Here is a 26,236-nt window from a genome sequence, read left to right on the forward strand (position 1 = left end):
TGTGCGCGCATCTTTTGCGACTTCGTTGGACACGGAGAAAGATGCAGCGCTAGGCAAGACTACAATATTGATCAATCTTGGGCAATGACTACAGACTCACGTACAGCTGCTGAGCTGGTGAAGACTGTCCGATCAGACATCGCCTCTCCCCAGACTACCACTACTGAGACCTTGAACCTGCTCCGTGCAGTCCTTGGCCTAGACTTGCAACTCGCAGCCCCGACCAAGACAGCTCTTGCAGGAACAAAGGCACCGTCAATACGACCTCCTCCGAAGTCAAGGGCGAAGCCGGCTGCTAAAGCCACCAAGACAGCTACCACCGCGTCATTCATTATCCACGAAACTCCCACAGCACAACCTCATCCGCTGGAACTGAAGGAAAGGCGCAAGGTAGCGACGGAGACATTCAACACCACTCTTAAGACACTGAATAATGCAGCCAAATCCAAGAAGCAGGAGGAAGTCGCATCGCCTCAGAAGCCATTGTCAAAAGCCCGGGACGAGCTGCAGCCATTGAAAGAGTGCTTGCCAAATGGCAAGAAAAGCGCAGGTCGCACATTGAAAGCGCCACAGGAGCCTACACAAATTTCGACAACCGCAAAATGTGCCGGTGCAGCTCTAGACTGCCTACGGGAGCTCGTGGAGCCTGGGAAGGACCAGAGCTCAGTTGACGTCGGTCTAGAGAATGGGGGATTGGTGCTTCTGGACAAGTTGATCACGCTGGAACTGCAGCAAGAAGCTGAATACCAGTCTCGGAGACTATATGACCAGTACTGGAAGCAACGAGGTTCTTCCAAACCGACCCAGCCACACCCACCTCTCTTTTCTCGCCTGTGCATGTCCTCAGAGCATAGCGCATCGACTTTCAAGTTCTCTGCCTCCTTGCAAGGCCAATTACTGCGACTAGCTATTTTGCGAGGATCGACCTGTGTTGAAGAAAGCTACACTGCTGCTCTGTCGCCAGAATATGAGGGCAGTCCAGCCTGGATAATCTTACGAGGGTTGAAGCTTGGCTTTATAGATGACGAGGCTGCCGGAACCCAGCTTCGTACACTATCATTGACACTTGCTAAATTTCACGCGGTCGTGGTTGGTAAGAGTGCCAATGCTGCGTTGGAACTGGAACATCTGACATTGGCATCGACCGCCCTGGAGATCAAAGCAGTTTCTTGGAAACACCTTGGCCACCAACCTGAGTTTTCGAGAGAATTATGGATGCCGTTCACTAAACTCGTCAAGAACAGTATGAGCCGGGCCAAGGACCAAGCGCGCGCACAGGAAGCGGTCAAGCAATGCTTGACGAAACTACGTCTGACACTATCGCACCTCGGATTTGCCACAGATGTGCCTGCTGCTCTGCGACAGTTTTGTAGTGTGGACGAGCAAGTGTCCCAGGAAGCTGCTGACAACAACTGCCTGGAGAAGCGCCTGGGCAAGCTAAGTGCCGACGATTCGCAGAGACTCCTGCTCGGGCTGCAGTCATGTCTCGTTCGTACCCAGCAATGGACAAAACAAACTCTAGTCACTATCAACGCGGTCGATCAATGCACTGAGATAGTTTCCAGCTGTGAGACTACAGTCGATGACATCGACGATGCTCTGATTGCTATGGCACAGCTCCGAAAAGCTATCATGTCCATTGTCAGCGATGTTGGATCTCTACAGAAGGCGAAGGCTTCGAAGGATGCCCATCACGATCTCCAAATTGCTAGCATACGTCTCATCTATGCCCTGCTCTTCTACTCTTGCCGGTCAGACACAAGAGCATCTGAACGCATGCCAACAGCATCTTCTCGCAAGAAGAGCGGCACACTCCTCACCTATGCAAAAACGATGGAAACCATTTTTGAACTCGACAAGTATCCGATTACAAGAACTGTCGTTCTTGAAGATGAGACCCATCGGGCCCTCGACGAATGTGCTGCGTTCGCCGTCAGACTCAACAAGAGGCTTGAATGTTCTGATTCGAATGCAAGTTTAGGCAGTTTTCTCCGGTCTGTACCCGTCCGGGTTTCGCAAGCTTTCTGGTCTCGTTACTTGCTGTACACTGAGCAGAACCGACCGGTGTCTATCAAGCTTGATGCTCTGAATCGATCTATCTGTGCTGTATCGGCTTGCAATCACGAACAGCAAAAACAGGCAACAGTTGCTCTAAAGTATGAAAAAGTCGCCGCGCTTTATATCGAACAGAAGTTATTCTCGAAAGCCCTCCGGAGCTTGGAGCTATCAATTGAGGCGGCGATCAAGCAAGACGTCTTGAAAGAAGCAACCAACACCGGTCTATCAAATACTACCGGCCGCATATGTCGCGACCCAAAGTCTCCACTTCAGAGCTTTGCTCAGATCATCAATTCCTACGTGGCTCTGTCGGTCACGAACAACATCCCGAATGCACGCGGTACATGGTTCTACGACAATACCGACCTCGAGGGCATTCAGCGTGCTGTGCTTTTAGAGAAACAGATACTAGCGGCGCTCGACCATACTTCGGCGTTTTTGAAGCAAGACCAACTCACCTCCATGCTACAACTTTGGGAACAGCTCAGTTTCGAATCCAAATATCGAGTGTATCAATTGAGGTTCATCAGCCAGACACTGCACATTCTGGAGAAGACCAAGTCGTTTCCGGCGATGAACGTACTGGGGTCACTGCTGCCACTGCAAACTCCCAGCTTGACAGTCATCCCAAAGGATGCTCATGCTGCTACACTGGGTCCCCTGCTTATGGCTCTGGTTTCTGTTCAGTGGTGTTTTGCAACCGGAACCATGAACGAGGAGCATCTGATCTCGTCTGTTGGCTGTATTGGCAAGGCCGTATCAGACCAAGCCCACAGTCAGACACTAGATAGGGTTCCGGATCCTCAGATTCTTCTGGCCAATGTTAAAGCCCTGGCCGACTATGCAGGCGTTTTGGGAAACTCTGCCGCCCAGGTGGAAGCCAATCAGACTTGGATGCAGCTCCTCGAACAGCGCACAACTGTCGACTCGGAGAGAAAATTGGCATGCTTGCTGACTACAGCGGCGGCCAGTCTAGAGCTCCACCAGACAATTGATGCTGGGAAACGGCTAGTAGCTGCTGAGCAGCTTGTGAAAAGCGGATCACTGGAAGAAGTTCAATGGCAACTTGCTTATGCAGCATATCATTTAGCTATCGGCAACTTCAAGCGAAGCAAAGACCTCATTGTTAGCAGCCGCTGTTTGTTCGAAGCTGGTTCTTCTCTTGCATCTCCGCGAGACAGACTCGGCCGGGAGATAAGCCTCTGTCAAGCGGCATATCTCGCATCTCGCTTGGCTCTTGAGGAAGGGGACATCACGAATGCTAGCCGCCTCGCTCGACAAGCGGTCAAACTCAGCTCTGGGCTATGGTCGTCACTCGAAAGATCACTCTCGTCTTCTGCCAGTCCTGGCCTTGAGGGGAATGACAGCTCTCTCAACAACCTTACGCAGGATTTGGGCAATCTGAGTCTTGTGGAAACTCAGAATCCGCAAAGTCCAATCAACTTTCACGGAACCAAGTATTGGCCTGCGCTGAGTATGCATCGAACGCATCTGCGCCACGCCGCTAGCCTATCTGCTCACAACGGTCTATACCAGGATGCAGTGTTCTTCGCTCAGCAAGCCGCCAAAGTAACTGCTTGGACAGGTGGAGCTTCATTGAGACTTTGTGTAGGCTCAGAGCTTGCCCTGATCTATGCGAATGCCTCAGAAACACAATCAGCTCTGACGCTACTTGCTGTCGACACGCATGAACCTAATGTGCGTTATACCACTGTGAACTTTGCCGAAGCTTCTCTGCGAGTAGGCAATGTGGAGCGTGCAAAACTTGTCCTCGAGAGAATGCAAGAACACGACTCCGGGCAGAGCAGCAATGTCAAGGTGGCAGCGCGGAATAATCAGCCTCCCAAATCTACCGTAGCCAAACGAGGCAAGACAACAAGCAAGGTAGTTGGCAAAGGAGCTCAGAAAGTGTCGGCTATTCTCAACGAAACTCCTAAAGTGTCAACACTATCTGTCTGTCCCAATAACCGGCTGCTTCAAGCTAGAATGGCGGCTCTTACCGATGAAATGTACCTCCAAGGCGTGGTGGAGCGACCAAGTTCCCTTGCGGACACCGAAATAGCACGATGGACGCCCCTCGAAATACTCTCCAGAGCCACAGTGTCTGTCCACGACGCCATGAATCACTTCGCCTCAGACCCTGCAAACAATGCCATTGCTGAGACGGCGCTGGCGCTTCCCGTCAGATATAGGACGACTAGGAAAAGCGGACAGATGTCTCTCCTACTTGAGAGTCCAGCGAAGAGCACTGGACACACAAGAACGCCTTCAGATATTCCTGAAAATGGCGATACTCTCCTGCGGCAAGCATACGAATGGCTAAGGGCGGTCGAAGACAAGCCACTTTCAGCTTTGCCGTCCGCTCGTGTCGAGCAATTGCACAAAGTCTTATCTCAGGTGATATTGTTGTCGACTGCACTAAATCATCCGCTGAGCTATTCACCGCTCGGTGTTGTTTTGCAATCGTTGCGGTCCAGAGATGCAGCAATGCAGAGAGAGCGATGCGCGATACTTGCCGAAAGCAGAACGACCACACGTGAGCAAATTCAGACGTGGCCATCTGTGAGCGATACAGAGGTCTTCCAGCAGAACTATGACGAGCTCATGCATCAGCTACCGTCTTCATGGGCAATCATTTCAATTGGTCTCAGCTATGATCGCAAGGAACTGCTTCTTTCAAAAATCATTGCTGGCCGTACGCCATTCTTGATGCGGGTGCCCCTGGAGCGACCTGGCCTTGAAGGTGATGAGCCTTGCGAATTTACCCTGGATTATGCAAAAGATGAGCTCAGAGATATCATATCTAAAGCCAACGAAAGCTCCCACGATAGCAGAGGCCAGGGAGATAAGCAAGCCAGGAAAGCCTGGTACGGGGAACGCGAACACCTCGACAAGCGTCTCGAGCTCCTTCTCGCCAACATTGAAAATATCTGGCTTGGGGGTTTCAGGGGTTTACTGTCACCGAACTGTGCGGATGAAGCGCTCTTGGCTCGCTTTGGAGAATCATTGACCCAGGCTTTCGAAAACCATTTGCCATCTCGTCAGAAGAAAGCAAAGACCAAACGGAAGGTCGAGCTGCACGCCCATGTCCTCGAGTTGTTTACCTCGGTCGTCTTCGCCGAAGGAGATACCGACTTTGAAGATTCCGTGACCGACCTTCTCTATTTTGTTGTCGATATCCTGCAATTCAACGGGGAGCCCAATGCTTTTGACGAGATCGACTTTGACGCCCTCCTGCTGGACACGATTGATGCTCTTCGCGGATACCATGCCGCTAGCACCAGCTCTCCTGCCCGCCATGCAATTCTCATTGTCGACAAAGAACTACAATCATTCCCTTGGGAGTCCTTACCCTGCCTTCGCAAGTGGCCCGTATCGCGCATGCCCTCACTTGGGGCGATCAAGGAGCGGCTCGACCGAATACCTGCGCAGTCGCAAGCCTACACAGTTGCTCGATCCGGAAGTTACATTCTGAACCCTTCCAATGACCTTCCCAGTACTCAAGCCACCTTCTCGCCACTCCTGGAACAGCTCCCCTTCCAAGCTGTCGTCGGTGAGCCTCCATCCGAGCCCGATTTCGAGCGCCTCCTCTCTGAGTCACCATTGCTGCTCTACTTTGGCCACGGTTCTGGAACACAATACATCCGCGGACGCACGATCCGAAAGCTATCCCAATGTGCAGTAACATGGCTGATGGGCTGCTCCTCAGCCAAGCTGACAGAGTGTGGCATCTACGAGAGCTACGGTGTACCGTGGCACTACATGCACGGAGGGAGTCCCGCGGTCGTCGGAACGCTCTGGGACGTCACGGATCGTGATATCGACCGCTTCGCCGTCAAGGGCCTTGGGGAGTGGGGTCTGCTGGATGTCAGTGGCGTGGAGGACAAGTTCTGGGGGACGGGCAAGTCCAAGACTAAAGGCAAGGGCAAGGAGACCGCGAGGCAGAAGGCTGTAGAGGATGCGGAAGCGCAGAGAAGAGAGCCGGTGGCGCTGGATGAGGCGGTGGCAAAAGCGAGGGATGCTTGCTTGCTGAAGTACTTGAATGGCGCGGCGCCCGTCGTGTACGGGATACCCGTTGTGTTGGAGTAGTTTTGTGCTGGGTTTTACTGGGAAGCACTACTCTGGATAGAAGCTACTGCTTCGAGTCTGCACTTAAGAGGCATGAGTTCTGCAGCTCGCTAATTTGGTCATGATGATGGTTATGATGAAGACTTCTACATCCTAGAACCACACTAGATTTGACGGCGCGCGAATTCCTTTTTGTTGATCACGCGGACTTCGCTTCATTGGGTCCTTCCAAGAATGCTGACCGCTGTTGACATAGCGATCCTGAAAAACACTTCCATACGCCGTCGCAGCTTTGTCGACTTGCGAGACGAGTTTCACGGAATGTGACTTTGTACACGGTATACGGCATTCGGCCCGTTTAGAACATGTGATTTATACGATGATTCTGTAGCTCTAGCTCTACTTATAGCTCTAGGTCTAGCTCTATCAGCTCTAACATCCATCTCCGTCCCCGATACAGAGACCACTACAATCAGGCAACCACAATTCGACCCCGCCCGCAGATGCTTCTTTTTTGGCCGGGCCCCCAACTCAAGAACTCGCCTTCATGACGCCACACACGCTACAGGTCCACCACTCCAGCTCCATAAAGTTCCCACAGCCGTGGCACGTCCAACCCAGGGGCTTGGTGTCGCGCTTCGTCTGGCTCTGCTGCTCGAAGCGCTTCAGGTTGTCGTAGGCGTTGTGCCGTGGCGCGAATGCCGCGGGCCGCTCTCTGTCTCGGTCTCGGTCTCGGTGATTATCGGGATTGGAGGATCGTGATGTCGTGGGGTGGTGGTGGCTTCGAGGCGGTGGGAAGGGTGTGGCTGAGGGGATTTGGGCTGAGATGTGTGCAGGGCGTTCGACGGTGCAGGCGTCGCAGGTTAGATAGTTGATGGGGTTCACTAGCGTGCAAATCTCGCACGTCCAGGTGTCGGGTGCTGGTGGTGGAGACGGCTCCTTGGGTCTTGCTTTGGGCTGGGGAGGTGCTGAGGGCTGTGGTGGTGTTTGCGTCTGTTTGCGAATACCATCCTCGATCTCGCGCTGTCGTTGTAGAAGCTTGCCTGGGTGCTCTCTAGGTAGCGACTTGGAGCCTGCCGGGTTTTCCTGGCTGGAGGGAATGTAGAGGTCCCCTAGCTGATTCTGCTCATCCTCTTGGATCAGGTCGATGTACGCCTGCATCATGGTAGCCTCGTCTTCGTCTTCATGGTCAACAGTCGTCCGTGTGACATTTTTCTTGTTCACTTCCTCCCGTTCGAGTTGTCGTCCCTTGTCGGTGTTGCTGGCGCATCCTCGCTCGATTCTCTGCCGACGCTCCACAGCAGCTGCAATCACTGCGCGAGGATCCTGCCCGCGCATGATTCCGCTGCCTCCCAGTCGTTGCCCACTTCCTGCTTGGAGGGTCTTGCGCCGCTCTGCCGCTGCACGTGCCTTTCTTCGTGCCTCGTTGAGAGGCATACGACGGCCGCCAAGCCTATTGCCTTGGCCGAGGAAGCCTTCTCCAGTATAGCCTTTCATGACGAGAGCTTGGTGCTCATCTCTGAGTTTGTCCCAAAGTGCATGGAAGTGCTGGTCGTGTGGGCCGTGAACATTGTGAGCCAGCTCGTGAAGCATTGTGTCGACAACAGATTCGATTGGGAGGAACTGTGTTTCGTCGCCAGCATGCCGTAAGCGAAGGCATATTTTCTGTCCTTGGTTGATGTTGAGTCCGAGAAGGTTGTTCTCCGGGGGATAGAACTCGGCTAGAGTCCCTACTCTCCAATTCCGTTGTCTCATTAGTGGCTTGACTAGCGAGGCTATCTTTCGAAGAGCCTGCAAAGCCTCTGGCGCCCTTCGTTTGTCTGAGAGGTGCTCGAAGTTGTTGACGAGCGGTTCCAGCTCGGTCGATGCTTGGTGCGACATGCTGTCAACGGGCCGATTTGCAGTTATGAGTGGGACTCTGGAACGCAATGGTATAGAATGTTGCCACCACCTGGATCTCACATGCGATGGGTGGCAGAAATAGTTTTTTGGAAGACCATGGTCGCTGAATTTGTTTAGGAGACGGTTGCGGTCGACACAAAGCGAACCAAAGCCCCTTCCGAAGCGAGGGTGACCTGGAAGGTGCCAGAAAGGCAAGTTGCCTTGTTGAAGAAGACTAGGTAACCGCTGCTGACGCCTCATTTTCCCAGCCTTGCGCCCGATACTGCGCAGCCTCGTCGGCTTCGCTTAACCTTCCCACTGTAAATCACTGCCTGCAACGTCAGTCGTGTCCTGGCCACTGATTCAGACACCAGCGGCTTCCCAATGCCTTGTGGTCCAGTCATTGGGTAATGTATACAGGAAAGGCCACTTCAAAGATGACGAGTGACGACCAGCAGTTCTTGGACGTGGTATGCAAGCACTTGGCTCCTTCAACTGCACATTGCTGATATCTCCAGTTGGCGTCCGTTCCGCAAGACATCGCTGCCTATGGGTCCCGCTTGGCCGACTACATCGACCGCTATACCAACACAATCGCTTCCGATATTCGGGATGCGATAGACAACAGTACATGGATACCGGAAAAGATCAAGCCTCCTAAACCGCAAGGAGGCCAGTTCTTCGCCCGTGCCCCACCTGCGCCACAAGGTTACTACGAGCAGACCGTCACATGGTTCTCAAAGAATCGCACGGCGATTGCCATGGTTGTGGCATTTGTGGGCACGACAGCATATTTGGCCCATCGCTCCAAGAAAGCACACGCGCGCAAACGACGGGCGAAAAAGTTGGCGAATGGCGCAAAGAAAGAGATCGTCGTCCTAGCATGTTCAACTTTCCACGACCCTCTGACCCGGTCCTTAGCCCTTGATCTCGAACGCCGTGGCTATGTTGTCTACGTGACGGTCTCTTCGACTGAAGAAGACAGCCTCATTCAGCAAGAAGCAAAAGCCGATTTGCGCCCACTCTGGATGGACCTAACCTCGACCGTGCCAAACCCCACCGTCGACATACATCCCAATCTTGAGGCCATCCGTGACCTTCTCACCCAGCTTCCCAAGGAGACATCTGGCGGTCGCTCCTCTGGCGGGTCCAGCATGGGCAACATGACACTTGCGGGATTGGTCGTCTTTCCTGGCTGCAGCGGCTACCCTTCTGGCTCACTGCCGCTTCTCCCTCCCACCGAAGTCATCGACACCCTGAACACGCGTCTCCTGTCGCCTCTACTTTCCATCCAGCAGTTCCTCCCGCTCATCCTCAATCATTCCTCCGCCACATCCCCAGCCAGCATCATCCTCGCCTATCCTTCCATACCGGCGTCTCTATCCCCGCCCCGGCAAATCCCCGAATCAATCATCACTTCCTCCCTCTCCAGCCTCTCCACATCCCTCCGCCGTGAGCTCCGCACCCTCTCTCCGCACATCACTGTCCACGACCTCAAACTCGGCAACTTCGACCTCGGCAGCGACCCAGCCGGCAAGTCACCCGCCGTCACACCACGCCCAAGCGTACAAAGCAACTACCCCAACCTAGACCCCGCCCAATCCCAGCTCATCCACACACCCTGGCACAGCTCTCAACGCGCCGCTCTCACGCGCTCCACCCTGCAGCGCCCCAGCTTCATCAAGGGTTCCTCGGCGCGTGAGCTACACAACGCCGTCTTCGACGCCCTCGCCCCGCCCCAGTCCTTCCGTGCCTTCGGGCGCTGGGACTGGACGAGCCCGAAGACGGGCGGGACGGTCTTCGTGGGCAGCGGCGCCCGCGTCTACGACTTCGTTGGTCGCTGGGTGCCGGGCGGGCTGGTTGGCGCGGTCATGGCGTTCAGAGACCGGAGGAGCAGCCGCGGCGCTAGGGGGGTAGGAGAGTGGCGGGCGCCTAGTGAGGTGAGGAGGGAGCAGCAGTCTGTTTACGACAGTCGCATGAGTGCCAGTGCTACGGAGGGGGAGGGCATCGGGGAGAGCGCAGTCTGGGAAAAAGTATAGTCCCTTTCCCTTTCATGGGACTCGCGTGTGGGGGTGTGATACCGGCGATTCTCGCGACATTGGGGGGCTAACGACCATTATCTTTCCTTCTCGACTCTTTTCACAGCGGCGTGAATTCAATGCCAAAGTCTTCCAGCTTCTATATGCTATATTCTCTTCTTTCGAACTATGTCTCCCCTTCCCTGTTGTGATCCTGCTGTATTGCAAGCTAATGTATCTTTCATTGAGATGCGTCCTCCGACTTTCTTGAAGGTCGCCGACATATGTACATGTCCTCCTACATGAAAACTGCAGCAGCCACCTTCTCAACCCGTCTCATCTCCAGCCCGACTCCTCCATCCTCCTGGACACCTGCACCTCCATCTCACCACTTCCCCGTGCGCCACCACCGCTTCCACCCCCGCTCCCCCTCACGCACAACAGCATCGTCTCCCTTCCTCACCTCATCCGCCAAATTATGCCTCTCGCTCAAGCGATAATCCTTGACCCACCAGACACAAATCACCGGGATGGCACTGGCCACCAGCGCCACGAGCGTCATGTACCGCAGCACATCACTGTACGCATTATTCACGGCCACAACCTCCTCGGGCGAAAACACATCCTCGGAGGCCGCGATCGTGTTGTACACGGCATCGACCTGCGCGGAGGCGAGATTCGGCGCGTGGCGCGCGATGCGGTCGCGGAACAGGCCCGTGTAGATGGCGCCGGCGACGGCGGAGCCCAGGGCGTTGCCCAGGTAGATGAACTGGAGCATGAGGGCGGTGCTCTGTGCGAGTTCGGCGCGGACGACGACGATCTGCGCGACGACGAGCACGATGGTGAGGATGATGCCAGACCCAAAGCCCTGCAGGAGCTGGACGGCGAAAAGCTCGGCGGTGGAGTTGGCGCTGCCGCGGAGGCGCAGCATGGCGCCGTAGCCGACGAGGCGGACGCAGACGCCGGTGACGAGCAGCCACTTGTAGCGGCGGGTGCGGTACATGAGGAGGCCGCAGAGGGCGCCGGAGAGGACTTGCATGCAGCCGGCGGTGAAGGTGAGGAAGGTGGCGTTGCGGGGGCTGTAGTCGTGCACGACGACGACCCAGGCGTACATGTAGGTGTGGGTGGCGGAGAAGGCGAAGGAGTCGGTGGTGCCGATGACCCAGGCGAGGACGAGGGTGGTGTTGCGGAGGAAGCGGAGGGGGAGGACGGGGTGGGCGGCGACTTTGCCTTCGTAGTAGAGGAGGGCGCTGAGCATGATGATGCCGACGGCGATGAGGGTGGGGATCCAGGGCGTGCTCCAGCGGGAAGGGGCATTGCCGGCCAGGGAAAGGGGGAGGAGGACACAGGCGAAGCCGCCGGCGAGGAGGACGACGCCGATGATGTCGATGTGGGAGAAGAAGGAGCGGACGTTGAGGCTGGGTCGTGCTGGGGCGCCGAGGCGAGCCATGCGTCGTTGGAAGAGGGCCAACGGGACGATGACTGCGCTGGCGCACGCGGGGAGGATGAGGGCGAACATGCCAATGCCCCATCTCCAACCGACGGTGACAAGTGCCGAGTCGACTATGAAGGCCGCGATCCAGGGTATGATCATGAAAGGGAGGTTGATCAAGCCGTTCGCAAGGCCACGGGTGCGGGAGTTGGTGATGTCGGCGACGATGATCTGGTTGAGGATCTGCATGCCAGTCTGGCCGACGCAGTAGATGATGTAGCTGGCCGAGTATTGATCGAAGGCATGAGAAGAGGAAGCCAGGATGTAGCTAAGGATGTATAGGATCACGGTAATGGCATAGGCTGTGGACGTTAGTGAATGTTTGGATCCATACGGGCAACTCCTACTCTCGGCTCTCCCAATGACATCAGAAAGCTTTGCAATGGGTGGCTTGAGTACAGCAGACAAGATGGTGCCAGCTGTGGTCAGCGTGCCCAGGTAGGATATGGACTCGAACTCGGAGGTGGCATAGTTCTGGTCTGAGGCGCATGATCAGCGAGTGCGAAAAAGTTTGCGCAAATATGTCACTCACAGTTGTACACGGTAGTGTTATCGAGCTCAAAGATGGTCCACATCAAGGCCATTCTGGGTACAAGTCAGTATGGCCAGAGGGTGCATGGCACAGGAAGCACTCACCCGATCCAGATGAAGACCTTGGTTTCCCGGCCCCAAGCTTGGTCTCGGAGGTGGTCCTGCTCTCCCTCGCTCTCTGTAGAGGGGCGATCATCCACATCGAAAGTCGCTGTGCCACCTTTGTCATGAGTCTGTGTAGTGTTGGCGGCGGCTGGCTGCTCAGTTGGCAATGCTGCTTTGCTATCCCCCATTATTCAATGCGACAGGCAGGAGCTGCCAGCTAGAAAGGAAATGTGAAGAAGATCAGAAGCAATTGAATGTGACTAGTACGAAGAGAGCGAGCTCCAAGGCCAGCAAAATCTTGGGGTAGCTCGCAGCGAAGCACTCCATCATAAGTAGCGGAAGGCAGACCGAGAGGCCAGACTCACAGTGGAAGAGCCCCTGAGCTCTGACAGACGTCCCATGGCGCCGTGGCTCGGATCGGCACACCAGAGTGCCAGCAGGACATGAGCCGATCACAATTCCATGGGGTAATATCGTGATCAAAGCGAGGCTTAAGCGTCCGAAGTTGTCGAAGGATCCAATCGCGGAGCCAGCTCAACGACGAGGTTCGCTAAGAAGGTGGGATAAGATTAGATGCTAAGCGAATCAGATATGATAAGATGAAAACTTTTTCGCCGCTTGTCCGCCCTTATGCCTGCAATGACAAGGACTTAGCTAGTGAGCCAAGTGAGTCTCTGAGGGGAAAGCTCATAGCTGATGCTTAGTCTTGGTGAGGGGACGTGATACCCGCTGCCCCAGCCACTCTCGGCATCTTCAGCTGGCCTCGCAAACACAGTACAGTAGAGCGGAAACATGTTCAAAAGAAGTGTCTCATTGATGAGCATTATATCCCAGCAATCAGGTAGGTATCATATCGTTGCCTCGTCGCTTCACGGCATCATAAAGCCCAAGTTCTCCCGGTTGTCGTCCGTCAATCGTCCCCATTCAAGCAACAGGCGGAAGAAGTACACCTCCATATCTTCCTTCCTCAAAACCTTGTTGGCCCACGCGCGTCCCTCTTCCGCAATGAACTCAGCTTCTCGTTCATGTCCGGCCCACTTGATCCTCCTACCACTCGGAAGGGTACCGTCAACCCCTGCAAAGTAGGCCAAAGTACTCCAGACGCCGTGCAGTCGCAGATCTTGCGGGACAAAATGTCGCCAGGCTGTGATCCGGCTATCATACCACTCTCGAAATAAGGCACTCTTGAAAGGAAGTGATCCAGACTGCAGGAAAGGTAGGAAGCGCCCCGAAAATCCCGCTCCATCTAGGTCGAAAAGATACTTGTACATCCAGTGCGCCTGGAAGTCCGAAGGCGGCACTGGTACGAACTCATCTTCCTGATTCGTGCAGTCAAACATGCCCTCGCCACCGCAGCGCACGATATGGTCCACCACGTGAACATCAGCGCTGAGACCCAAGTCACGAACCTTGTCGCCCGCCACTTTAGTGTATTCCCACTTGCCTTGATAACGTGGGTGAGGAAGGAGGATCAATGTGTCATCGTGAGGGTGGCTGGTCGCATTGTTCATCAGATGGATCAGGCGCTGTCGAGTCATGCCGCGCCATTGTCCACCGCCTCCGGATACACCCTCAGAAGTTGCACCTCTCCAGAATAGCGTATTGTCCTTCTCACGGAACGGAGGATCCGGATGCGCAGGCCGATAATCTTCCTCACCCAGCTGGCCATGTTGCTCCGAGGGCTCGTACTTGACTTTGTCCATGTAGTTCCACGCCGACGGATAGAGTATGTCATTGAAACCATGGGGCTTGGACTGGGAGAAGACAGGCTTGAGGGCATAAGCCGGCTTGAACGCTGCTGGTGACATATAGAATCCATGCAGGTGCGCCATATCTGGTTGATGGCAGATGTCGCCAGCGAGGGACCAGTTCGAGACGAACTGCCCAAGCGAGTGAGGCGAGGCGCAAGAGGTACACAGTGTCGACTTGGACTTGCTCAGGGCAGCATCTTTTCGGGCGGCTGAATTCGGGTCACAGCCCACGGAGCCAAAGTCTCGGAAAATCTGCTGAAAAGATGCGGCGCGGAAGTTGTGATCCGGGAAGTCTGTGGACTCCAATGGCCATCCCGCAGCTCGATCCGACGAGAAGGGCAGCGTCCCTGTCTGCGCTGCCATTGCTCCTTGCCTCCGAAACTCTTCCAAATCGGCGTACGGAGCTGAAACACGGGACTCATCATTGATATTGAAAACCAGATCCATATCGGGCAGGTGTACAGCAAAACTGTTGATGAGAGCTGCTACGCCCTCTAGCATCCACCGATGCGTCGGGATGACGTTGTCCTGGACCATGGCTGTCCCGTTGCGAATCGTAATACCCGAGGCTTCATTCCACTGGTTCGAAGCTATTTCCCACGTCAGACGACGCAAGTCTGCAGGACTGATGGTGTAGAAGGGTAACAAGTCGTTGTGAATTTGGTCGTACTCGTCGATGATCAGGGACGATCGATTCGTGGCAAATTCCCACCAGACGTCGAATTTCGGTGGCGGGTTTCGATGGTATCTGTTTCGGTAGTTGCCGACGGCTTCTGCCAGTGTGCCGCGGGGTGAGGTCAGGTTCAAGTATGCCTCATGTTGCAGATTAGCCTCGTAGATCAGAAGGTCAATGGGATGATAGTGTATCATCGTGTGCTTGAACCATGCCGGAACAAGCAGAGCCAACCCAAGAATGAAAAGGGCCTGAGAACGTCTGGGCCCTACCTGTGCTTCAGACTGTCCTGAGACGCGCGCTATTCTCCTATAAGTCCACCAACCAGTATAGACGCACAGAAATGTCCACGTTGGGAGCGCTTTAGAGAAGGGCGGGAAAGGGTTTGTTGCCGACCACGTCAAAAGCAGGCTCGGAAGCATCACTAGCACCGCGATCAAGGTGAGAGCCATCTCAAGAACACCATGCACCAGAACCTGTGTCCGTTAGCTTACATTTCTCAAGTGATGGTTTCCTTACGCTGTGCAAAGTCGATATGTAAAAGACCGAAAACACCAACGCTTGCACCATGATTGAAAAAACCATGGTGAAAATCGGTACATCCCATAACACCACGTAGTACCGATCCCGATGCACCGCCCAGTAGACGCCAACGCCTATCGCGGACCAGACCACAGCCGTGCCAGCCATGACTGAGCTCCATAGCACCACACTTCGTCTTGGTGAAAGGCCATTTCCGTCACGCCTCGGGAGCTGCTCCCACAAGATGATAACAAGCAGAAAGTCCAGAGCCAGACCAGCGATCTGCGCTGCTGGCACAGACTGTTGCTCCCCAGTCACGATGGGACAAATGAAGGTCGAATTCACGCCCGCCCAGAGCTTGAGGAGCGAGTGACAACCTAAGCAGAACAACATGACTGGTGGAATGTACCGCCATCGTGAGTGGAGAAACTGGCCTCCACGACCGTTAACGATAGAGCCGTAGATAGTCGTTTGGACCTTCTCGACGGGTTCAGTGTAACCATTCTTTTGAAAGCGCAGGCTGTCGTAGAGCGCTAGTAGCAAAGGCAACCATATCTCGACCGTGGGTATAGTGCACTCGGTGGCCTTTGCTATTCTTCGATACGTCTCAATGCGCAGCGAGAGTAGCGTTGTGGCGATCGCGACGACAGTCACTCGAACACGGCCACTTTGAGCGGGGGTTCGGTCCTCGGGTATGGGAAGGTCATCGTGGTCTGAAGCGGAACGAGGTAGCAAAGCATATGACGGCGCCGAGGGTCGTGAACGGGTCGAGTTGAAGAGGTTGTTCGGTAGGGTCTTGCTTGCGCTGACCAGTAGACAGGCGCACGTTGCGAGTGCTGTGACGGCGCAATGTATGGGCCTCTGGTATGCAACAACATGGTCTGTAGAATACGAGACCGCGACTGCGCTGAATATTGACAGCCAGTAGCAGGCCCCATCAAGCCGTGTCATCGCTGCCGGTGCGCTGTGTGACTTTGCAGGGATGGCATTTCAAAGCGGCGCGCAGATAAGAAGCGGTCGGTCGCAGTGTCAACGGGGCGTCAAGGTGAGGTGAAGGATGCTCATAGCGACATTGGCTTTGGACATGAAATTGTCGCTCCTTCGTAGCCGAGAGCTGAGCAACTTACAGCGTTCCTGGCGCGGTGTAGTGCTGGTCTTGCGCTCTCTCCAAGCTCCGAGATACAACTTCATTTCACGCTTAGATACTCCACTTTTCTAGATTCGATATGCTCCACTCTACCCGCGCCTGATCTCTTGGCATCGTGTCGGCACTGTGCCGAGGCCTACATCGTCGGGCTAACTCGATACCCGCTGCTGTACTGGTAGACACCGCTCGCCAACAGTTATACAAGGCCGAAGTCGCCAGATATTGGAGCACTCGTCTGACCGAGTTGATGTATCTTACGACCATCCTGCGGTCTTGGAGTAGGACCCGTGCTTGGTCGTTGGTTTGACCTTGCTAGAACCTCTATACATTGAACTGGTCTGCTTTCAACGCTATGGCGGGGCGGAGGCTGTCGTCTGTGCTCTCACAGATGCTGCCGAGCACTACGGCAGTGGACTCAATGTACGTACGACCATAAAACTTCAACAACGTCTACCAAATATAGATAGTACAACGCTGCTAATATATACATGACAGCACTCAGCAATTACCAGACGATGTCGTGATTACGCTCGCCGTCCGAACGCCGATGTGCAAAGCTGGCCGTGGTGGATTGAAGGACACCACTCTTGACACCCTAGTGTTCAAGATTCTCGAGCAGGTCCGCATCAGATCCAACGTTGAGCCAGCCCTGGTAGAGGACATCTGCCTTGGCAATGTCCGCGACGGGAAAGCCTCCTACTATGCACGTGCTGCATCGTTGGCTGCAGGGTTCCCAAACACGACTTGCGCATCCAGTGTCTCGCGATTCTGCTCATCAGGACTGACAGCCACTCAATTCATTGCCAACGAGATCCGCAACGGTGTGATCAGTGTGGGTGTCGCTGTAGGTGCCGAATCGCTTAGCGAAGGCAACGAGAGACTGAGTCGGCCTTTCGCTGATGAGCTCCTTGAGAGCGCCGAAGCAAGAGACTGCTTACTTCCGATGGGTGCTACTTCCGAGAACGTGGCGAAAGACTTCCATATTTCACGGGAGAGACAGGACGAGTATGCTGTCGAATCCTACAAGAGAGCCGAAATCGCACAGGGTGCTGGATGGTTTCAGGATGAAATTGTTCCACTCACGGTGAAGAAAGACGGCAACGAGATTGTCATTGACAAAGATGAGATTCGTCTCGGTACAACATACGAAGCAATCAGCAAGTTGAAACCAAGCTTTGGCGAGTACGGAAATACGACTCACGCGGGCAATGCGAGTCAGATCACAGACGGTAGGCTTCCCGGCAAGGTCCGAGGCAAGGAGCTCAGAAGCTCACTCATTTCCAGGTGCGGCGGCGTTGTTGCTCATGAGGCGGTCCAAAGCGCTCGAGCTCAAGCAGCCCATCCTCGCAAAATATGTCGATACTGCAATGGCCGGCCTCCCGCCGCGGATCATGGGTATCGGTCCCGTGTTTGCCATCCCCAAGCTGCTGGCCCGTTATGGTCTCTCATTAGAGCATGACATTGATGTCGTCGAGATTAACGAAGCATGTGCGTCAGTCTCCCATGACATAGAAGCAGATGTGCTGACCAAGCAGTCGCGTCCATGGCCGTCTACTGCCGGGATCATCTGAAAATAGATTGGACAAAGATGAATCCTCGTGGCGGAGCCATAGCCCTCGGGCACCCTTTTGGCTGCACCGGCATTCGACAAATCGTCACAGGGATAAGCGAGTGCAAACGCAGGAAGGCTCGGGTGTTACTGACAAGCATGTGCCTGGGGACAGGCATGGGTCTAGCGGGACTGTTCGTCGTTGAATCCTAGTACTCTATCTTACAGCTTGACCTCATTCTTGCTGGCCTTCTGGCGAAGCTCTTTCCGCAGGATTTTACCTGAAGCGCTCTTCGGTATCTCATCCAGGAACACCACTCCACCGCGAAGGCGTTTGTGACTGGAAACCTTAACTTTCACAAAGTCAGCCACCTGCTCGGCGGTGATGGGCAGGTGCTCTGTGGTCGTTGGCTGACGAACGACATAAGCTCGTGGGAGCTCTGTTTGCTGATTTTCATTCCAGATCCCTATGACCGCGGCGTCTGCTATCCGGGGATGTGACGTGAGGAGGCCCTCAAGCTCCGCGGGAGCGACCTGCGCGCCTTTGTATTTGATGAGTTCCTTCTTGCGGTCGATGATCTGGACCAGCCCATCTTCGATGATACCAATGTCTCCAGTACGATAGAAACCGTTGGTGAACGTCTCTTGATCAGCATCTGGTCTGTTGTGATATCCTTGGGCCAGAATGGGTCCGCCAACCAGCAATTCGCCGGGCTGACCCTCCTCAACGTCACGATCATCCTCGTCAACCACTCTCAACGAGACATTCGGACAAGGGCTTCCGACACTCCACTTGCCACTCTCAGAGTAAAGTTGCCATTCCTGAGCTGTAATTACGCCAGCACATTCAGTTGCGCCCCAGGTCTGCGACAGATACGCGTGCCCCCGGCCCAACTTCTTCTGGACCTCCTTCAGCATGTCCAATCCAACCGGCGCAGAGCCCGTCACCGCGACTTGTAATGCATCAAAATGGTCTGTGACTGCATCGCTCTTTGCGATCCGTAGCCAAATGGGCGGGACGGTGAATTGATAATGTGGACGATACCGTCGATGGTATCCCAGAAACAGGTCGAAGTCGAACTTCTCCATCCAGTAGGTAGTACCACCCATGTAAAACGGATTTGTTGCATACAGGCTGATCCCAGCAATGTTGGCCATAGGAAGGTGGGCGATTGTGTCGAAGGAGAAATGGGTTCCCCGTCTGGCTTGGCCAATCTTATACCGCCGGGCGGGAACCATGGTGCAAACATTGTTGGCAACCAGGCTTCGATGTGAGATACGCACGCCTTTTGGTAGCCCGGTCGTCCCGGAAGAGTAAAGCAAACATATTGTGGTCTGCTCCAGCACTCGTGGATCCGTCAGTCGAGGCCAGTCCAGCTCTTCGGAGCCGAGAAGGTCCAGGCCAGTAGCAGCAGATAAAAGTCGCCAATTTCTGCTGTCCAGGATAAGAAGTCGGTTCTTTGAGATACCACAAACGTCCGCGGCTTCTATGGCCTGTGTCTGACATTCGGGAGAGCAGACCAACAGACTGGTTCCTGAATCCTTGATCTGACGAACCAAATCTGAGACCTTGTAGTCGGTACCTGCACCACAGAAGATCCCTCCAGCAGCAACGAGGCCGTAGAAAAAGACAGGTGCAAAAGGACTTCCGTTGACGATGGTCAGAACGCGGTCTTTGCCCACACCAGATGTCCCAATGCCATAGTGATGACGAAGGACATGGGCAACACGTTTCGTCAATGTCCTTGCTTGAGCCTTGGTCACATAGCTGGCGGGATTTGCGGCGTCAACATGTATTCTCGTATCCTCCCGGGCCAAACAAAGCCCATGCTCGAAAAGTAGCGTCAGGATATCGACATCAGGGATGGCCTCGTCCCTCGGCGCCTTGTACACTTTCATCGTAGCTGCTTACTGGACGGGGCCTGCGCTCTCGTCCTATTCCCACGGAGGAAGCTTTTGATGGCCATTGTCCTGGTATCTGGTTGATATATCCAAGCCTCTGCACAAGTTCCCAGTGGAGCTTCTGCTTCGGCCCTCGGAATACTCGTGCTCGTAGACTGACGACCCCAAGAGGTGCGGGGAGTCGACGGAAACTGTCGATATTGGACTAAGCCTCTATTGGAATAGCAGCTTGGCAAAATTCACTGCCTCTGATTGAGAACTTCGGTCTCCAAAAGTTTTTTGGGATCTCCGCAACTCGTTCTCACCAGCGCCGCGCTCGTGAACAAATTGACCACCAATGCCCATACAACGGTAGCGCATCTTCCTGGGACGCACTTACTAAGAAAACGTCGTGATGCCTCGAAAGGCGATCGACTCGCGCATTCCCGCGCTTATTCGCAATGGCATTCAAGAGAAGAAGCGCAGTTTCATCGTCGTGGTCGGCGACCGCGCCAAAGATGTCATTGTCCACCTCCACTACATTATGGCGAGTGTGGACGTCAAGCAGAACAAGTCGGTGTTGTGGGCATACAAGAAAGACCTACTGGGCTTCACAAGTCATAGGAAAAAGCGTGAAGCAAAGATCAAGAAAGAAGTTAAAAGAGGTATTCGAGACCCCAATACTGAGGACCCGTTCGAAGTCTTCGTGACTCTCAACAACATCCGCTACGTTTACTACAAGGAGACGGAGAAGATCCTGGGAAACACCTATGGTATGTGTATTCTACAGGACTTCGAAGCCCTGACGCCGAACCTGCTCGCGCGGACCGTCGAGACAGTGGAAGGAGGTGGACTGGTGTTGCTCTTGTTGAAGGGCATGAAGAGTTTGAAGCAACTTTATACAATGTCCATGGACGTGCACTCTCGATACCGGACAGAAGCCCACGACGACGTGGTGGCCAGATTCAACGAGCGGTTTATCCTGTCACTCGGGAGTTGCGAGTCGTGCCTGGTGGTCGACGATGAGCTAAATGTCTTACCCATATCAGGCGGCAAAAATGTCCAGCCTCTCCCTCCGGCAGTGTCTGAAAGTGAAGATGCGCAGCCACGGAAAAAGGAGCTCAAAGAAATCAAGGAGGGTCTCGCAGACACGAAGCCCGTCGGCAACCTAATACAGTTGGCTCGGACGGTAGACCAAGCGAAGGCTCTCCTCACATTTGTTGATGCCATCTCAGAAAAGACGCTACGGAGCACAGTCACGTTGACTGCGGCCCGAGGACGTGGAAAGTCTGCCGCGTTGGGCGTGGCTGTCGCTGCGGCCATTGCCCATGGCTACAGTAATATCTTTGTGACGTCTCCGAGTCCTGAGAACCTCAAGACATTCTTTGATTTCGTCATCAAGGGCTTTGACGCTCTCGAGTACATGGACCACACTGACTACACTCTACTGCAATCCACAAATCCCGAATACAATAAAGCCATTGTACGGATAAACGTGCATCGGCAACACCGGCAAACTATCCAATACATTCAACCTCAGGACGCCCACGTACTTGGTCAAGCAGAGCTTGTCGTCATCGATGAGGCGGCTGCTATTCCTTTACCACTAGTCAGGAAGCTAATGGGGCCGTACCTCGTCTTTATGGCATCCACAATCAATGGTTACGAGGGCACAGGCCGTTCTCTGTCACTGAAGCTCATCCAACAACTCCGCGAACAATCCCGCGGCGGAGCAAGGTTGAATGGCGACGACACGGAGATCGCAGATAAATCGACTGGAAAGACCTCCAAAGAAGAAAAAGTCTACACTGGAGGGCGTTCATTACGCGAGATAACCTTGTCCGAACCCATTCGATATGCGCCAGGCGATGGCGTCGAGAAGTGGCTCAATCGCGTGCTATGTCTGGACGCCACTTTGCCCAAGGCAAAGATGAATACCCAGGGCACACCACATCCGTCGACGTGCGAACTAGTACATGTCAATCGCGACACACTGTTCTCTTTCCACCCAGTTTCCGAAAAGTTCCTCCAGCAAATGATGGCTCTATACGTGGCGTCCCACTACAAAAATTCCCCAAACGACTTGCAATTAATGTCTGATGCTCCAGCTCATCAACTCTTTGTCCTCATTCCACCAATCAAAGAAGACGCAACAGCGCTACCAGAACCGCTCTGCGTCATTCAGGTCGCTCTGGAAGGCCGCATCAGCCGGCAATCGGTGCTCAACAGCTTGTCGCGAGGTCAACGAGCCGGTGGTGACCTAATTCCATGGCTGGTCAGTCAACAGTTCCAAGACTCAGAGTTTGCCAGCTTGTCAGGTAGCAGAGTCGTTCGCATAGCAACAAACCCGGAATATCTGAATATGGGATATGGCTCTCGGGCTCTCCAACTGCTCACGGATTTCTACGAGGGTAAGTTTACCTCTCTCGCCGAACCATCTGCGACCATCGAGAACATCGAGCACATGCCCCGCGTATCAGACGCGGAGCTCGAGGATTCTAATCTTCTTGACGACAACGTTCACGTTCGCAACATCAATAGCATGCCACCTCTCTTCAGCAAGCTCTCTGAACGGACACCAGACCAACTGGACTACCTCGGCGTTTCCTTCGGACTGACGCAAGCGCTACACAAGTTCTGGAAACGTGCCACTTTCGCCCCTCTCTATCTCCGACAGACGGCCAACGACCTGACAGGTGAGCACACTTGCGTGATGCTTCGGCCTCTCTCAAGCACTACCACAACCGACTCGTCCTGGCTGTCGGCATACGCCTTGGACTTCCACAAGCGCTTCCTCACCTTACTCTCCTACCAGTTCCGCACCTTCGCCTCCGTGCAGGCACTCTCAATATCGGAATCGGCACTCGCACCCTCAAAATCCAGCTCCAGCATCTCATCTAGCCCCCTCACCCCAGCCGAGCTAGCAGCGACTTTCTCGCCCTTCGACCTCGCCCGCCTCGACTCCTACGCCAACAACATGCTCGACTACCACGTCATCCTCGACCTCCTCCCTCCTATCGCGTCCCTGTTCTTCACCTCCCGCCTACCAATGGTCGCCCTGTCAGGCGTCCAGCAATCCATCTTGCTCTCCGTGGGTCTGCAGCGTAAAGACCTGAACGACGTGGAGAAGGAGCTCGGCGTGCAATCCAGCCAGCTGCTCGCGATCTTCGTGAAGGTGATGCGCAAAATCAGCGTGGCCTTTTCTGCCCTGCAGAAGGAGGGTGTCAGCGAGGGACTGCCCGGCAAGGCAACGGATCTGCTACGTGGAGATGCGAATGGCGGGGACGCAGCAAACGTCGATGTGGCCGCCCACCGCGTGTCCGAGAAGGTAGTGCCAGGCGCCGACGCCGACGAGGTAAGAAATCCGCCCTATGTTCGACAAGTCATCGTTCTAGACTCTCTTGTCCAGCCAGACATTATGCAACCCCTTCCCCACCCAAGTTCCATCCCTGCTGACAAACCTTCCCCTCCAGGACGAAGCCACCACATCCCTGCGAGCACAACAACGCGCCCTAATCGACGCTCTACCACTCGACAAATACGACCTGAACGGCTCCGGTGGCAAGGCAGCCGATGTGGAAGACGACGAGGCCTGGGCGGCCGCAGAGCGATCTGCTTCTGCTTCGACCAAGGAGAATGGCCTGAAGCGCAAGCGGGACAAGAAGGACAAGGACGGCGGGGTCGGTAGTAAGGAGCACCGAAAAGAGCATCGGCGACATGGGGAGAAGAAGGCGAAGAAGCAGAAAGGATAGATGAGTAGCTGGGTAGGAAAAACTTTAGCATTCATCTTCCCACACACATGCATGTCGTTCAATACGACGCGCAGCCGCTGCTCACCACTGCTGCCTAGCCTGATTTGCAAGCAGCACAAACCCGTTCCTATTGTCCTTCATCAGCCGCCCGTGCCCGCCTCGCCTTTCCAAACCCCCATCTCCCGCCTGCTGGCGTCCCACCTATGCACGGGCCCCTCGCCCACATTGTAGCGGTAATAGTTCTCCGTCCCACCCACGACCCGCGCACGGCGGAAAGTGATGTTGATCCGGCCGCGCTCGGCCTCGGCGCCCTTGCCGGTCCGCTTCGGGATGCTGTGCAGCCAGTTGCTCTGCGTCTCGCCGCGCATGAGCACCATGTCGCCGGAGCCCAGCGGCATCTTGATGGGGCGCGTTGTGGGCGTTGCTGCTGCTGCTGCTGCTGCTGCTGCTGCTGTGTCCCCTGCAGACGCCTGTGCTCCTTCCTTGGCGGGCGGAGGGGGAGGAGGAGGAGGCTTATGCTTCATGAGGAAATCGCGGCGGGCGCCGAGGCTGAAGGAGGCGATGGCCGGGTTGAGGCCCAGGAAGCGCTCGTCGTCGCTGTGGAAGGAGATGCTGTCCGTGCCGGAGGCGTAGTAGTTAACGAGACAGAAGTTGTATTGCGTGTCGGTGGCGGCTTCGGTGACGCGGCGGAGAAGGTCCAGGCATTCGGGGATGGGCCGGGGACGGCATTTGTACTTGTCGCGGGCGATGGGGCGGGGGTCGGCGTTGTTGTTGTTGGTGGCGGGGCTTGCTTCGATGAGGGTGCCGGTGGGGGTGAAGAGGGAGGTGTCATCGACGCCGAAGACGGTGGTCCAGCGGGGGGTATTGATGACGGTTTCTTTGCCGAAGCGCGATATCGTGTAGATGACGCGGTAGAAGGGGAGTTGGGAGCGGAGGAAGTGGAAGTATGTGGTGGAGCACGGGCGTGGGATGAAGGGCTGGAAGTACAGGAGGTCGAGGTGTGGTTGGTCGGTCATGGACTTGCCTTCTGCTGTGACAAGCATTTCAAACTCCGAGGTGACTTCTGGGGGCAGGTTGGGAATGGGGAAGGGATATGTTGGGTGAGAGGAGTTGGTAGTTGGAGTCAACGGCACGCTCGGTTCATCCAACTTTGGCTTCTTGCCCTTGGGGGCAAAGAAGCCGTCGAGTGTGCGCTTGGACATGGCTGTTGTCCAGATGGAGAAGAGTGTAAGGCAACGAGGCGGCCTCAGCGGCCTCAGCGGCGACTTTGGGCAGATTGGTCTACGTCATCACTCACAACGCGTCGCACTCTACGCGTGTTCTGAGAAGCAAGATTCGTCCTTGAGCCAGCCTTTGCAGATACAGGATGAAGTTCAGCTAAGGGTTATCCGAGGCGAGGGCAGGACTAGTTCAAGGGGCGGGCTTGAGTCGGAGGTGAGAAGCTATGGGTCAGCGCGTGCCGCTGCCTGTGGGATTTAAACGTTGAATTCATGCCGATGCAGTTTCAATCAACTGGGCTAGAATTCGTGGAAGAGCCTTGCGAGCCCTGTTGCCTGTAGGCTCTGCAGCAATGGCATCTCCATGAGCGACTGATGTTTCGGTAGTACATCAATTCTTCACATGTCCTGGAGGCCCCGGTGTTGATTGCAACTGCATCTGCTTGAGTCATTCGTACCTGCATCCTCTTGGATCCTGACTCACAACGACCATCACATTTTCGATCCACAGCCCTGACGTTCCTAACAATATGGCGTAGACGACACGCAAATACCTAGGCTTCGATCGACGACGCGCGCAAAGATGGCTTCTGTGGAAGCAGAGTCACAGAGTGCATCTAATGCCGTTGACGGAGGCGCCGTCTTGCCACGCCTTGTTCAGGCTGAAATCCAACGTCTACGCGAGTTTCACGCATCACACTTTCCAGGACAAGACGCGCCTGTGATCGAGGAGCGCATTCTCGATTCAGAACAACAGCGTGCAGAGTCCATCGACGATGTTGAAAGCCTCGGATACTACAATGACGGAGTGGCGCGTACTTTGACCGATGAGCAGATCAGAATGTTCCGTCATTCCGAGATACAGCGCCTACTCATGGCTCGGAGACAGCGACGCGAGAAAGAAGAGCAACAACAAGAGAAGTTCCGCCGGCAACAGGAACGAGATCGATCTTCACGGCGGCGCTTCGACGATGATCAGCAGCAGCATCAACCCTCAATTGACACCCTAATTTACGATGATCAGGTCGACCAGGGCTCCGCCAAGACCGACAATGCAGTGCCCAGAGACAAGACGTTCCGTTGGCCCAGATTAGGCAGCTGAGGCTTCTGACAGCTGCCACCAACATGATCCGGGTGAGTACAATCATGCTTTCCATGTACTACATGATGAACGTCTTTTTGTATCATCCTTAGTCCAATGGGTGTTGGCGATAGCCTCGATTTGGTTCGACGATTATCCTGACGCAGAAGCCCAAGTGCGGACTACAATCTTCTCTCTGATCTACCTTTGCACGAGCCGATTATCCCATCCATTGAATCACATGTCTACCAAGCTGATATACCATCAATGTCCAGCTCCCAAAACTGAGTGCTTCTTCGACCATCATCCACAGGCCAGTCTTGGCTAGAGTGAATCTCTTTGCCATGCACCTGCTCCAGCAACATCGGCCTGCGAGTTGCGATGACCTCCCGTGGATTTGTTCTGTGCAGCTCCTTGTTTGCCACGATCTGCACGCGACCTTGATTAGCCGATCGGTCTTCCGAGCGTTGGTTTCCTACCTTCTACTGCACCGTCAACTGCCTTCTGATG

At 54.8% G+C, this 26,236-nt stretch overlaps 10 protein-coding genes across 10 annotated transcripts; 5 read left to right on the forward strand and 5 right to left on the reverse strand.

Annotated features, from left to right (window-relative positions):
• Nucleotides 1-84: 84 nt before the first annotated feature.
• HMPREF1541_07951 (uncharacterized protein) lies at nucleotides 85-6,147 on the forward strand (the record flags this gene model as incomplete). Its single annotated transcript, XM_008722273.1, has 1 exon — nucleotides 85-6,147. One exon carries the CDS (start codon nucleotides 85-87, stop codon nucleotides 6,145-6,147), a length of 6,063 nt encoding a protein of 2,020 aa, XP_008720495.1.
• A 510-nt stretch (nucleotides 6,148-6,657) lies between these two features.
• HMPREF1541_07952 (uncharacterized protein) lies at nucleotides 6,658-8,007 on the reverse strand (the record flags this gene model as incomplete). Its single annotated transcript, XM_008722274.1, has 1 exon — nucleotides 6,658-8,007. One exon carries the CDS (start codon nucleotides 8,005-8,007, stop codon nucleotides 6,658-6,660), a length of 1,350 nt encoding a protein of 449 aa, XP_008720496.1.
• Nucleotides 8,008-8,444: 437 nt separating this feature from the next.
• Nucleotides 8,445-10,046, forward strand: HMPREF1541_07953 (uncharacterized protein; the record flags this gene model as incomplete). The annotated part of the gene is made up of 2 exons (XM_008722275.1): nucleotides 8,445-8,477; nucleotides 8,526-10,046. 2 exons carry the CDS (start codon nucleotides 8,445-8,447, stop codon nucleotides 10,044-10,046), a joined length of 1,554 nt encoding a protein of 517 aa, XP_008720497.1.
• A 364-nt stretch (nucleotides 10,047-10,410) lies between these two features.
• Nucleotides 10,411-12,341, reverse strand: HMPREF1541_07954 (uncharacterized protein; the record flags this gene model as incomplete). Its single annotated transcript, XM_008722276.1, has 4 exons — nucleotides 10,411-11,819; nucleotides 11,865-11,996; nucleotides 12,050-12,102; nucleotides 12,154-12,341. 4 exons carry the CDS (start codon nucleotides 12,339-12,341, stop codon nucleotides 10,411-10,413), a joined length of 1,782 nt encoding a protein of 593 aa, XP_008720498.1.
• Nucleotides 12,342-13,022: 681 nt separating this feature from the next.
• Nucleotides 13,023-16,050, reverse strand: HMPREF1541_07955 (uncharacterized protein; the record flags this gene model as incomplete). Its single annotated transcript, XM_008722277.1, has 2 exons — nucleotides 13,023-15,053; nucleotides 15,097-16,050. 2 exons carry the CDS (start codon nucleotides 16,048-16,050, stop codon nucleotides 13,023-13,025), a joined length of 2,985 nt encoding a protein of 994 aa, XP_008720499.1.
• A 548-nt stretch (nucleotides 16,051-16,598) lies between these two features.
• Nucleotides 16,599-18,008, forward strand: HMPREF1541_07956 (uncharacterized protein; the record flags this gene model as incomplete). Its single annotated transcript, XM_008722278.1, has 4 exons — nucleotides 16,599-16,666; nucleotides 16,742-17,475; nucleotides 17,531-17,734; nucleotides 17,782-18,008. 4 exons carry the CDS (start codon nucleotides 16,599-16,601, stop codon nucleotides 18,006-18,008), a joined length of 1,233 nt encoding a protein of 410 aa, XP_008720500.1.
• A 9-nt stretch (nucleotides 18,009-18,017) lies between these two features.
• HMPREF1541_07957 (uncharacterized protein) lies at nucleotides 18,018-19,694 on the reverse strand (the record flags this gene model as incomplete). Its single annotated transcript, XM_008722279.1, has 1 exon — nucleotides 18,018-19,694. The coding sequence occupies one exon, from the start codon at nucleotides 19,692-19,694 to the stop codon at nucleotides 18,018-18,020; it is 1,677 nt and encodes a 558-aa protein (XP_008720501.1).
• A 397-nt stretch (nucleotides 19,695-20,091) lies between these two features.
• Nucleotides 20,092-23,428, forward strand: HMPREF1541_07958 (uncharacterized protein; the record flags this gene model as incomplete). The annotated part of the gene is made up of 2 exons (XM_008722280.1): nucleotides 20,092-23,031; nucleotides 23,150-23,428. The coding sequence occupies 2 exons, from the start codon at nucleotides 20,092-20,094 to the stop codon at nucleotides 23,426-23,428; spliced, it is 3,219 nt and encodes a 1,072-aa protein (XP_008720502.1).
• A 140-nt stretch (nucleotides 23,429-23,568) lies between these two features.
• HMPREF1541_07959 (uncharacterized protein) lies at nucleotides 23,569-24,630 on the reverse strand (the record flags this gene model as incomplete). The annotated part of the gene is made up of 1 exon (XM_008722281.1): nucleotides 23,569-24,630. One exon carries the CDS (start codon nucleotides 24,628-24,630, stop codon nucleotides 23,569-23,571), a length of 1,062 nt encoding a protein of 353 aa, XP_008720503.1.
• Nucleotides 24,631-25,228: 598 nt separating this feature from the next.
• HMPREF1541_07960 (uncharacterized protein) lies at nucleotides 25,229-25,747 on the forward strand (the record flags this gene model as incomplete). The annotated part of the gene is made up of 1 exon (XM_008722282.1): nucleotides 25,229-25,747. One exon carries the CDS (start codon nucleotides 25,229-25,231, stop codon nucleotides 25,745-25,747), a length of 519 nt encoding a protein of 172 aa, XP_008720504.1.
• Between the last annotated feature and the right edge of the window lie 489 nt (nucleotides 25,748-26,236).

This window comes from Cyphellophora europaea (genome assembly GCF_000365145.1).
Source record: "Cyphellophora europaea CBS 101466 unplaced genomic scaffold supercont1.8, whole genome shotgun sequence".
In the NCBI taxonomy this organism is placed as follows: Eukaryota; Fungi; Ascomycota; class Eurotiomycetes; order Chaetothyriales; family Cyphellophoraceae; genus Cyphellophora; species Cyphellophora europaea.